Below are 13,450 nucleotides of genomic sequence, written 5' to 3'. Positions count from 1 at the left end.
GCAGTGGTAGATTTCAGGCAGTGAATACCAAGAAAAACATTTCCTCCATCTGCACTGCTATGTGAAACCATCTTACTCATTCCCCAAAGTTTGTAAGATTCTGAAGACCAGTCTAGAAATCAGAACCCAGGCCAAGGGACAGCTACTTTGCACTGACACAAGAAGCTAATGCAGTGACTAGATACTAGACTGCCTTGCCACAGACAAAAACGTCTTTGTCCCTTTCTGAGAGCTCTGCAGTTGGCCGCCTGGAGGATCAGGATCACATCTCTCAGGGAGGAGGCAAAAAAGCGTAGGAGAGATCAAAGAGCTACCAAAGCTCATGGTAACAGCATATCAAAAGAGGAAACTAGAGGACAGTCACATTCAGTGGCTTCAGGCATTGCTCAGTTAACCTTGTTTCTCTAAGTGAATTCTGCACACCCTCAGAATCAGTAAGAGAAAAAAATTACACCTACTTTCTGCAAAATGTACGCGAGTTTCCCCCACCTTACCTCAGGTCCACACTTTTGATGTGACTCATACGGTTCAGCACTGCAAGGTCCAGGGTCTCTAGCAAGTTCCCTGCCAGGGCCAGTTTGTCTAAGACGACGAGTTTCTCACAAATTGCTGGCAGTTCACAGAAGTTATTGAAGGAAAGTCCAAGACAGCTGAGCTGTTGCAGACTTCCCAGTTCTTCTGGTAAGGACGTGAGGAAATTCCCATCAAGCCAGAAGGTCTGGAGACTGCAGTAGTGAAAAAGAGAAAGAAAATAATTCAGCAGAGAGTAGTGAACATCACATTTAGCATTTTCAGTGAATTTCCTCGTATACCTAGGTAGTCTCATTGTGGTTGTTTTTTTTAAAGGTACCTAACAGCTAATTTTATTCTTCTACACATGAAATTACTGGAGTACTTTTATTACGCATGTTATAGGCTTGGAACTGCATGTATGCAATACCAAATAGTTCCTAAGTTATTTTGGAGGTAAACTTCCAGTTGTGCCAAAGACTGTAAGTTAACATAAGCAAAATACAAATCAGTACTTACGTTGTAAATGAAAAATATTTACTTAATCACTCGGTCTTCTACAAATTAAGAACTCCTCACTTAGCATGCTGGACAATCTTTAAAAGACCTATGACAAACTAAAACCAAAAACAACAGCCGTAACGGTACACACCTGTCTCATAAGAAACAACAAAAACCAACTGCCCCTTCATCATCCAATTGCTGGAATCTCATATCGCTGTTATGGCACTTACATCTGTGTCACTTATGGCACGGTTCAATCACAATTCCTACCCCACTAGCACACTGGTAACAGATTTTTACATGCTAGTCATCCTTTCAGACACTCAGAGAAGAATAGGGTAGCTTTCTGTTGCAAGATGAATTGTTTCGAAGTTTGCATGGCTTTTGAGACTCGACCTCCCAAAACACAATCCTCATTGTGATTATGTTCCAACAAAGAACTTTCTGAACAGTGTTTAGCGGTGGTAGAAATGCAACCTGGGGCCATAAAATGTTCTTACGAACAAGGGTTCAAGGGGTCATGAGGATGGCTGGACCCATAACTAAGTTGTAAACCTCTGAAAACTAAGCCTGCATGGAGGTTTTTCCTCACAGTTTGCATATGGCTAAAAGATCGCTCTGGAAATGACTTGCTTACATCCAGTGTAGCTGCAGATGCTCCTTTTTTAAAGATATAAGCTGGAGGAAGATCAGGTCACAATGAACCAAGAGCTCAATACCAATGTTTATCTAAACAAATGCAATAATAGTCTTGCCGTTAAATTTACCTAAGCTTAAGCTTTTATGAATTCTGAGTAGCTACTGGGGAAAACGGAGAAGGTTTTTACTCCAGCAAACACTGTAAGACAAAATATTCACAGGTGATTGCCCAAGTATTTCCATTTTAAAATCCTCCTTCTAACACAAAAAGCAACCAATTCTGTAGAAACTATCAAAACATGCTAGTGCTGACAAAAATCACTAGCCCTCTGTGAGAAGTTACCACAGAAAAGCTTTATACAAGAAATTAAAACTTTAATAGAAACTGCAGCAGTATTGAAAATATTTAATACAAGTAATAAACAGAAATTCGGAAAGTCACACACCTCTGCAACTGCAGAAAAATGCACAATAACCTGAGAAACAACACAATTGTCTTCAGACAATGCTTCATCTGCATCATGTTTCCTCAGCAGCTGTAATGTTTTCATAGTAGCGAATAAGGAATTGCCCAGTAGTGATCAAGGAACTGCACCTGAGATTGTCTTTGGCCCTGTAAGGTACCCTTACCCTTTAAACTTGCATACAGTTAAGAAATCTGCAATCCCTTTTGTGCACGACATTTATGAATGCTGCAGCAATATAACCAGCTTGCTTTTGTGTCAATAAGGCCCACAGGCTAGGCCTCAGAATTTGAGGCATGTATATTCTTCCCTAGTTCTACAAAGCCCAGCTGATCTCCACAGATGTTTCACTGCACTAATCTGCGGCTTCTGGAAACATCCCTGACAGCATGATCTTTAGAAACTCTCAACTGTTTTTATGTAAAAATAACAAAGTTTATGTTTAACCAATAAGGCACCACCATAATAGTAGTTTAAAAAAAAAAATTAGAAGAGAATGGAGGAAGGAAATAACAAGAAAGCAGGCAAGGGCGTGCAAGATGGCAGCAGATGCAAAGAGAACAAGATGCATTCAAATTTACATAACAACTGGACATAAACCCACAAGAAATCATACAAGTCACCCCAAAGTAAGAACAAAAAAAGAACCCCCAAAACCAAACCCCCAAAACACACACCCCACAGAGAACATAAAAAGCTTCAAGTTTACTAAGCTTTAAGTGAGAGTATATTCATACACTTAGAAGCCTTCACATTTACTCTAGTTCAGCACGGTGGCGCCTGTGATTGAAGGCATCGTAACTGTTAAGTGCCTTCCTAGGCCACTCCAAAATAGGCAAAACCCATTAATCTCCTCTGTTAGAAAATCGATTTACACTAATATATTTTACATAGCTAGCAGAATAGGCAGGAAGTCACAAATGACAAGTGATAACTTGCTATATACCAGTGACCTAAAATGGCAACTGTACAAACACACCACCATACCTTCATTTTCAAGGAAAAACAAACCTTGTTGGACATCTTGGTTCTCGACCTTCTGCTGGAGTCAAATCCATCATTCAGTCTTCATGGGCAGGACAGGCTGCCCCAGCACTCACATGCATAAGTAGCACCTTCACATCAGCGGTGCTCAACCGAAGCACCGAGGATGTTTATGACCACAGATAAAAATAATACACTCACTTCAATAGTTTGCCAATCTGGCTTGGCAAGTAGTGAAGCCCATTACAGGAAACATTAAGCTCTGTCAGAGTGGAGATCTCGCACAGCGACACGGGAAACTCTCCCAGTCTATTATGAGACAGGTTCAGGCTCTTCAACTGAGAAAACCTGTTGGCAAGAATACTAGTTAATTCACAAACCTCCGTGGTCTCAAAGCAAAAACATACAAAACCAGTCATAAAGAATCTTTAAGTCTCTGTCCACTGGCAGTACGGTCAGATAACTCATTATGGGAGTTTCTGCACAAATTTGGTTTTAAGTCACTGGTATTTTGTATCTCAGTGGTAATGCTCAAAGTGATCAAACACCGTGGTTTTACTGCAGAAACTAACAACCTTCCACCCTGATTCCTGACAGGCTTCCTCCTAGTGACTGTTACCAAGATTAAGGAGACTACAAATACTCAGTTAAAAAAATTTCCCTTCAAAGAATTATTTAGAGTAACAGCCTACAATTATGCAGCTTGGGAAAACAGGAGCTGAAAGCATTAACTGGAACTATGCTGAGAATGAAACAGAAGAGGGGAATGCCCGTTTCAAGGCAGGCAAAACAGAAGGCCGAGCAGAGCTGTAGAAGGGAAAACCAGGACATGGCCGACTTCACGCTGGGAAGCCGCAAGACCCGCACCCAGAGGTCCTTGGCAGAGATTCCATGTCCAAAGTGCCTCTTGCTCGGCCACCTGTACCACGGGTACAGCCACGCAAGCACTGACACAGCCCTCACAGTCACCACGGTCCCTCCTGTGCTCAACAGATGGTCGCCTGTTCCAGCTCCTTCTACCACTGTGCTAGGCCCAAACAGAAGAAATTGAGCATGGGCTGGGGTAATATGCAAGAGGTTCTTCTCAAAGAGTTCCTACCTCTTTCTACAGGAAACAAAAGTATTTTTCCCCAAGTAATAACCTCCCCATCCCAAACTGGAACCACCAGAAATTGATTCAGTGGGGAAATTAATATCATATTTTTATGAGACAATCGCGAATCTAATGTAATGTACCAGAGAAGTCCTTCTTGGAAACACATAGTTCATTCATCTGCTCCACCTACCAGTGGAGCCTACAGTGGCTTTTTCTATGGCACCTGTCCTTAACACCAGGCAGCTCTTTCTGTGTCATTAGCAGAGTGTGGTGAGAAGCTGCCCCAAGAGGCACGGCATTAAATGCAACAACATAACTGATTTTTAGAATTCATCCCTCTGCAACAACATCAAAGCAAACACAAAAGGGGCATAAAAGTTTCCAAAAGCTGAAGGGAAACTGGTACATGAGACAGCTTGGTCTGAGACTCCTTGAGCAGAGTGTCATATTCAATGGGGAGGACAATTCTCAAAAGCCTTTTGAGTTCCCCTTCTCCTTTGCCCCAGTACTCTCAAGCAGGAGGGATGTATGAACGGAATGCAAACCCAACCCTCATTCAAGTTGTATACATGCACCACGTGTTATAGGGAATAAGGACCCTCAAGTTTTGATGTGTGCTCTCACAGGGCATACTGAGATCACAGCAAAGAGGTGTGGAAGCACAGCAACAAATCCTCCATGGGATAACCATCTTCTGTTCAGCAGCCCAAGCTGGTGCTGGCCTGAAATATTCCCATTTTAATGCAACGTCCTGCTCTGCTGCCAAAGCATCAATGTACCAACTAGCTAGAGTGGTGAAAACAGACATACATATGTATACACACGTGTGCACACATACATGCTTATCAGTGAAGATCAGACTTGATAATGTTTTCCAGAAAAGGGAAATACTTGAAAGGCAGCATGTTACATAAAAAATAAGCTAGGAGATGTCACAAAACAGGTGGGGTTATTTAATTTCCTTTGCTTAACATTTCCCTTTTAATTACTTTTGTTCCATTATTATAGTTATAGCTAATTAAGACTCCTAGAGATTCAAAGATTTTCTCAGAGGAAGAGATCTGATCACTGCAAAAAATTCTTCTGTTTGGAATTGTCAGTCTCTAGGCACTGGTAACACCTACTGCAAGTGAGCAAGTTTCTTCATTTGGGGCTGTGACCTGATAACCTGAAAACCTCAGAAAAAAAATCTTTTCCAAAGGCAACAAGCAGCCTTATGTGGGCTACCTAATGCTACCTGTTTATTCAAGATTGTGTGAAGTGAGGACTTCTTTTATGGCTTTTGTTTGTCTGAGGATTTTGGCTTCATCAGACATAGTCACTGCCAGGAAAAGAGTCGAGTTTCTGACATGTCAGATCTCTTGTTGACTATGTGCAAGGTCAAAAGTAATTTCAAGCCCCTTCGCTGATCCTGTGAACCAAGGATACCGCATTTTAGAGAATAAAGTTCTGATATGGTTTTCAACATCATACAATGTATTTGAAGAGAGAAGCAGAAAGCAAAATCTTGAATTATTGTAAGCAGCTTTTCCGATAACAGAATCTACTACAATTCAGCAGCTAGAAAACACTTAAACAAGTTTGGAATTAAAACAAAACCAGACTAGACTCTGGTTCTCAATGAAACGGCAAAGAATTCCCTCAGGTGAGCAATTTTTTTCCCCCGTATACCCTCACACTATACCTAGGTATCTCATTGCTGTGTAGGAAAAAGAATTAAATAACCTGGTAATAGGCCCCTAGAGATAAACAAAACAAAAACACAACAAAAAAACACAAACCAAAACAAAAGCTGAAGTTCTGGAAAGTTTCTCCAAATATATTTTTCTTAAGGCACAGCGTGTTCCAAACACAGAGACATTTGACAACATTACTACAGGCTTCCTAACAGCTTTTGAAATTCATACAGCGACTCCTTGAATTCTTTTCAGCATGGCTAGAGTACATACCAACAGACTAATCTTCCTCTGGATTATTATGGTTTTCAGGAATTAATTTAAAAATGTTTTTGTAAGACTGCTTCACTTACCTAAGATGACTACATCATGCTTCCATTCCATCACATAACTGCTACTCTTAAAAGCAGATCATTTCAAGTTCCCAAAGCAAAGCTGGAGTCTCACAGGCCCTCTGCCAATTCCAAGTGCACATTAACACTAAAAACTTACCGTAACGGGCTTTTTCAGATCTGCACTTCTTCCTACAAACACTTACCCACAACAGCAGCATTATGCTTTCCCTCACCTTTTATTTTATACCCCAAAACGTTCTCTTTTTAGCAAGCAGCCTCATACTACTCTTGCATCTTATCCATACAAATGGCATACCACTCCACAAGGCTCATCTCAGATCAAACTTAGCACAAAGAATCTGTGGAAGGGAGTTAATGAATAGTGTAAATTGTTGGAAGCTTACGCCTGCCTGCGCTGTTAGTTCTGCTTCCTAGCCCCCCCATTTGTTAGAGCTTCCTGAAGATCAGCCTTTTTACCATCCCACGAGAATGGGCAATTCACTCTCCCTCGTCTTCATCCCTGAATGCATGTCAAGAACTCCAAAGGTAGAAGAAAAATAATTCTTTGCAGACCTGCAAAGAGACTCAAGACTCCCTGCTCCACTTGATCTCATAAAATTGTGTCGTAGGTTGAGGTAGATGATGTCTTGACTGTAGAAAAGGTGCTCAGGTACTTCCTCAAGGCTGTGGCATGAAAGATCAACCGTGCTAAGTCGCATAGACACAACCTGAAAAGAAGGAGGAAGAGCTGCAGCTGTGCAACAATTTTTCTCTGCAAGTCTAATGGAAAGGCAAAGAATACAAGCAGTAAACAATCTGCAAGAACACGAAAGAACCCCCCTTGTACCCACCAGGTAGAGTCCGTGCAGGAAACCGAGTCCATGGAGTATGAGTTTATGCCATTTACTACTATTGTTTCTGCAAGCCCCCTGACAAGGATGCGTATCTGGATATCAACTGGGACACACAGAAAGCCCTGCTCTGCATGTGCAGCGAGCGCTGCCCAAAAGCTAGACTGTAAGAGAGCCAACCTAATGGAGAAAACCATACCTTTGGCTGAGGAAACTCTGCTGAGAAAGCATAATCTCCGAGTGCCTTCCAAAGATGCAAGCAGCAACAGGAAGCAGTTGACTTTCTAGTTCAGACCTTTAAGGTTTACAGAACCTCTGCTTGGCCTAGCTGCTTCTTCCAACTTTCTTTTGTTAGCTTGTTCAGGGTATAATATTGGAAACATAACCCGTTATGATGAAAAGGTTTCATAAATTATCGTTTTGCAACATTTCATAAAGTCTTTGCAAATATCAGATCTCCTTTCATTAAGTATGCTTTGTTTCGAGGTCTTCGGTGCTTCATTCCAGATTTTATTACCTGCTTTATACTAAACTCATTTCATATTTCATAACATTATATATACATATATATGAGGTCAAAGTGTGGCTCAGCATTAAGCTGTCGCCATCTAATTGTACTTTAATGTGGAATAAGGACGCAGCCCTGAACAAACTACGCTTCCCTTGCTGACCTATGATCTCTGTGTTAACTCAAACCTATCAGGGTAGCCCCGTGCCAGCCCTGGGCACAGTTCAGGCAGATTCAAGTATGGCAACACGTGCAATTTGTAGGTTTCTATGGCTGTAAAATCAGCCAGTCCCTGGGGTTTCTTCCAGTGACCTGTGATTAGCTACTCTTAATAGGTGCAGCAGGGGTGAAAAAAGCACAGATCTACCACTCAACATTGTTGCACAGGCAGAGAGAGAAGGCTAAAAGAAAATCTCTGTAGTCCTGTGCACGTAAGAAATGAAGAAAGCTGGAAAGTGTCCCAGGTACTTTCTCCAGCATCATGGCTCCATCTCGGCCTGCATACCAAGCCTGCATCACAAAACCCTTCTTACCCCTGTACCCACCACCCGAACCTCTGCCATCTCCAGGGCCTCACCGTGGACGCCTGCCGGTGCCACCGCTGACACTCTGCCAGCGTTTCAAAGGAAACATGGTACGTCTGAGCTTGTGCTCCAGCAGATGTGAAAGCAAGTGTGTACTGCCGACGTTTCATCTCTTCCACCTGCAAAGGGACAATTGAAAACAAAAGTCTGCCTGAACTCCAGCAATTACAATGGATCTGAAGTCTATGGTGAAGTATAACCAACCACCAGTAACGTTACATTTTTCTGACAACACAGTTGTAAAGTTACTGGAGAGAAACATGGAAAGAAATCATAGAATCATAGAACAGTTTGGGTTGGAAGGGACCTTTAAAGGCCATCTAGTCCAACCCCCCTGCCATGAGCAGGGACATCTTCAATTCGATCAGGTTGCTCAGACTCCTGTCCAACCTGACCTTGCGTGTTTTCCAGGGATGGGGCATCTACACCTCTCCGGGCAACCTGTGGTAGTGTTTCCCCACCCTCATTGTAAAAAATTTCTTCCTCCTATCTAGTCTAAATCTACCCTCTTTTAGTTTAAAACCATCAGCCCTTGTCTGTTGCAAGGGCAATTAGTCCTGGGCCATTGCAACAGGCCCTACTAAAATGTTTGTCCCCATCTTTCTTAGAAGCCTCCTTTAAGTATTGAAAGGCCAAATCCTTCTCAACACCTTTCTGCTGAAGCAGATCCAAGAAGTACCAATTTCCAGAATGCCCATTCACAACATCGGCTATTAACGTGAAAGCAGAACTAGTGTCTCTTCATTTTATTAGCCTTAAGACTACTACCTAAGCAAAGCAAGTAGAAAGGGGCTGTACAACTCTCCGCACATGTTAATGCAGTCATTTGTTACCAAAGCCGAGATTAAGCTCCTGTGGATAAACACGCATCATTATAATCCCTTCTTCCTTTCTAAGCCACGGGAAGCTAACCAAAACAAAGTCTTACCTTCCCTCCAACGAGAGGCAAGACGTGCATCTTCCCTGCGTGGCTATCCTTCACAGAGGACACGATGAGGCACGTACCACAGAGAATTACCAAGCGCTCTGCCCACTTGTGCAGCTGGGTCTTTCCTTTGCGTACGTTATAGACTCCAGAGAGCAGGATGCGATCTAACTGTTCCACTTGACACGGCTTTTCTGAAGAAAAATGAGACGTTAGCATTTACTTTCCATTTGTTCTTCATTCTCAGCTGTGAGTACAAATAGCAACACAGCTACAACACGCAAAATCAGTTATTGTAAAGAACAAGCAAAGACAAGTTGCACTTTAAAAAAAACCTCAAGCTGCAGACAAGCAACCCCAGTCAGCACAGTAATGTCTGACAAGCAACCCCTGCAGGCCGTTCAGTACGTTATAACGCTTGCCATGTGGTGTGTTTTTAACCCACGGGTAAGTACGGACCTTGGCAAACTTACACACTTGCCAAACACCCTTCATCCAGATGCAACAGAAATGCAATTTCAAACTCTTGTCAAGTCAGCTGAAGTCACAGAAACCACCAAACACGTGGCTTCTACTGGGCTTTAAAGGAAGGCCTGGAAAATCAGCTGCAGAATAAAGTTATTTCCCTGAAGACGAGTCAAGTGAAAGGACTCGAGCGCTGACTGTTAGAGCTGTGCTGTGTGCCCTGCTAGCTGTGACTCTAACCAGCAAAGCGGAATGCTACTTCAGGCTTCTCATGCACATACACTTACTTTTAGGTTATCCTACCTCCTTGCCCCTTTTAACTTTTTTTTTTCTTCCAAGATAACGACAAATCTCCCAGATGCTTTTCAAGATTCTGTCCACTGCTTATATGGTCTTACTGGCTAGGAAAAGTTTCCAATAGTAACTTAATTGAATACTTTAAAGAACAGGTATAAAGCCTGACCTGATGGACTTATGAATTTCAAGTGTTAAGAATCTCCTCATATTAAATTTATATTTCATTTTACCCTAAATAATCCCCAAGACAGATCCTGGAAACAGGTCCTTTGTTTTACTTTGGAAAGAATCCTTTTTTTTGAAGTTGTTACTGACATGCTGCTTCTGTCTTGAACTGTCCTGCAAGTGTCCTGATATCCATAAGCAGCACGAACCAGCAGGCATTTATATTCCATCCCTGCTGAAGTTGTAAGAAAACAGTATTATGGGACCAAAAGTGGTATCCTACTGACTGCCACAGCAGCATTGTTCCAAGCACCAGATATTACCAGGAAGCTACACCAATTCTCCAGTTTCCCTACCTTCTCCAAAACTTCTGTGACACCTATGTCCTAGTGCTAAGGAAACATCCAGGGGCAACGTTCAAGGACTTCTACTCTGAACCCCAGCTATTTCACAACTCCTCAAGCTATATGTAAGAACGGTCTTAACCTCTAGTGATAGGCAAGCTCCTGTCACTCTGCACCTCCCGAGCTTGGCCTTGAGTGTCACCGTGACTGTGCTTAACTCCATGCTCCAATTAGCAAGCACAGGCTTTCCCACGGAGGGCAAGGATACAGGTCATTAACAGACAGAGCTAGCACCTTTAACAGCACCTCAGAAGTTATACAAGTCCAGCTATAGCAATACAAGGAATGAAGACAATTCCCCACCAAAGAAAGTGTGTGACCCTCTACAACTCACGCCCATCACACCTGACACAGATGAACAGTTTGATGGCCCTGGAGAGCTTCTTCCATTTGATCGGTTGTTGAAGCATGTAAAGACCCCGTAACATTTGGTCTCTGAGCTTGCCCCATCCAGCCTGGGTCACTGGCCTCCATTCTCCAAGCAACTTCCATTGAGAGGAAGCCCTCCCCCCATTCTCCCAGCCAATCTAACACATCCTCTCCCTTCATAAAACTCATGGGCTCCTACAAGTACCTCAACAGACAGGCTTCAGGAAGCATACTCTGCTCTCACTGCTGTTTAATGTGAGATTTCTGTTAATCCACTTGTATTCCCATCACCCCAACTGGACATAAGTACTCACCGTGCACCAGGGAAACAAAAAAACTCAAGATATCACATGAGAAAGGCAGACAGAAATGTGGGAAGAGAGCAGAGAAATCCAACACACATCCCCAAGGAGTGAAATATGAAGGCTGCTCTCTGCACTCTGGCAGGTCCAGAGGAGGCCATGGAAACCATCAGGTGGCTGGAACACCTCTGCTATGAAGACAGGCTGAGAGAGCTGGGGTTGTTCAGCCTGGAGAAGAGCAGGCTCCGGGAAGACCTTCCTGCGGCCTCTCAGTGTATAAAGGGGGCTTGTAAGAAAGGCACGGAGAGACTCCTTACCGAGGCAGGAGTGACAGGACAAGGGGCAGTGGTTTTAAACTGAAAGAGGGTAGATTTAGGTTGGACATGAGGAAGGAATGTTTTACGATGAGGGTGGTGAGACACTGGCACAGGTTGCCCAGAGAAGCTGGGGATGCCTCATCCCTGGAAGCATTCAAGGTCAGGTTGGATGGGGCTTTGAGCAACCTGGTCTAGTGAAAGATGGCCCTGCCCCTGGCAGGGGGGTTGGACTAGATGATCTTTAAAGGTCTCTCCCAACCCAAACCATTCAATGATTATATAAACTAAGTAATGTTTCTCTGGCTAAAATGCATGACTTCGTCCCTTATGTTCTCAGCTGCAGGCTTTGCAAAATCACCACATAATCCTCCACAGCATTCCCTACCTTTAAGAACCACTTTGTCAGCATTCACTTTTACTTTCTTAAAACAAGTCTCCTGAACACTTCAATCCTCCTACTTCTTCCTTCACAGCCTCCTTCTAATCAGGACTACCCTCCCATGCTGACTGAAACCACTCAATTCCATTTTCTACCTACCTGCTTCCATGAAGTTGAGTCACTGTTCCTGAATCTTCAGCAGTTTCTACTTGACATAACCAAACTGAGTTGCTCATTTTGTCCTCAAAAGGTCTCCACAGCCCTACACTTGATGCCTCTCCTCCTTCCAGCTGAAGCAACTTCTGACTCCCTACTCCTCGCCCTATAAATCCAGGCTGTAAGCATGTCATGCTTCTTTCCATCTCCATGACACTTCTGCACTGTTTTGCCTGTTCTGCACACAGCTCCCAGACAGAAGGGGTTTGTCTCAGGTCAAGGGGTGGAGAAGCTGAGTTCTTATGATTCTATTTTTTGACACTGAATAAACAAATTATGGCTAGCAGCTTAGTCAGGCTACACAGCTCCGCTATGCAAGAACAATTTTCCATTAAAAGCACTTTGTTTTTTTTTTCTGAAATGCAAAAAATAGACAGGTGAAGTATTTAAAAGTAATGAAATAAGTTAATTATCAGCTTTCCTCCCCCTTATTTGTTTTACATTTCCTCTTCACTTCAGTGAAGTTCTTTTCCGACTGCTGGCACCACACGCCAACAGGCCTGTGACCATCATTCTGTTGCTCCCTGCGCACATGGTATCCTGCCCAAACTGACGCGACACAACAGGCCACTCACAAGTCTCTCTTCTGCCATGAAATGCGCTGGGTTTCCAGCAGTAGCCTGCATGATTATTAACCAGCTGGCACTTTCACTCTCGGTTTACAGGCTGCGGAGGTATTTGACCAGGACCTTCCTTGCCCATATCCACACACCTTTTGGAAATAAAATCTTCAGCACACCTAGACTGAACCACAATATGTTCCTGATCCCGTTAGGAGCTCTAAGGCATCTGTTGTAACCCTGGAAGCTACAGACAACAGAGCAATCTTGTGTCTTCCTGTGGAGCTGTCTTTTCTCAAGCCATACGTAGGATCAAGAGAACTACAGAATTGTGTTTTTGTCTATTAATCTTGAAAACTCATTATTTGAAGAAATGCTCACTGGTACTTTGGGTGTTTGATGCAGCCATCATAAACCCAACAGGTCAATGACTTGGGCTTCAGCTGAGTTCCACCTCGTAGTTAAAGCTACAAGAACAGCGACAGTGTGCACACACACAATTTCTTACCACTGTAAAAGCGAATCATACAGCTGAGATCAGCGTTTGCTGCCTCTTCCTGCATTCTGACAGGATCATCAAAACCCAACCCAGCCAAGTAGTCATACACAATCTGAAGGGGTTTTTCTGTGGGCTCCAGCCTCCTGTCAAAACATACAAGAAAGTACTTTGAGAATGCAAAAAAAGATTAAACAAGTCTCATTGCAGCTAAAGCGTAAGGAATACTGACATACTGGTGGTTCTGCTCCTCTGAAAAGGGCTGGCAAGCATGCATCCTTGGGGGCTGTGCTCCCTGCGTGCCAAGGAGCACGTAAGAACAGTAGCACTTCAAGAATTACATTGCAGAAGGGAAAGGGAGAGGAAAAGCAATAGGCATAAACCGTACAATCCATGGTGATCAT

General features: G+C 43.2%; 1 protein-coding gene across 3 annotated transcripts in view; it reads right to left on the bottom strand.

Moving 5' to 3' along the window:
- The window catches only part of PHLPP2 (PH domain and leucine rich repeat protein phosphatase 2), a 35,003-nt gene that overhangs the window by 14,939 nt on the left and 6,614 nt on the right, over positions 1-13,450 (bottom strand). The window contains exons 3-8 of one of the 3 annotated variants that reach the window (XM_068411119.1): positions 13,059-13,192; positions 9,080-9,270; positions 8,145-8,270; positions 6,782-6,936; positions 3,303-3,449; positions 495-725 (exon numbers count right to left, since the gene is read on the bottom strand). In XM_068411119.1, coding sequence (XP_068267220.1) covers positions 495-725; positions 3,303-3,449; positions 6,782-6,936; positions 8,145-8,270; positions 9,080-9,270; positions 13,059-13,192 — 984 coding nt within the window. Of the gene's footprint in view, positions 1-494; positions 726-3,302; positions 3,450-6,781; positions 6,937-8,144; positions 8,271-9,079; positions 9,271-13,058; positions 13,193-13,450 lie in introns of those variants that run through there. The other 2 variants (XM_068411121.1, XM_068411120.1) reach the window with 2 other exon arrangements.

Source organism: Nyctibius grandis, chromosome 12, assembly GCF_013368605.1.
Source record: "Nyctibius grandis isolate bNycGra1 chromosome 12, bNycGra1.pri, whole genome shotgun sequence".
NCBI lineage: Eukaryota > Metazoa > Chordata > Aves > Nyctibiiformes > Nyctibiidae > Nyctibius > Nyctibius grandis.
Note: the sequence above shows the minus strand (reverse complement) of the source record. Positions and strands in the feature narration are given on the sequence as shown.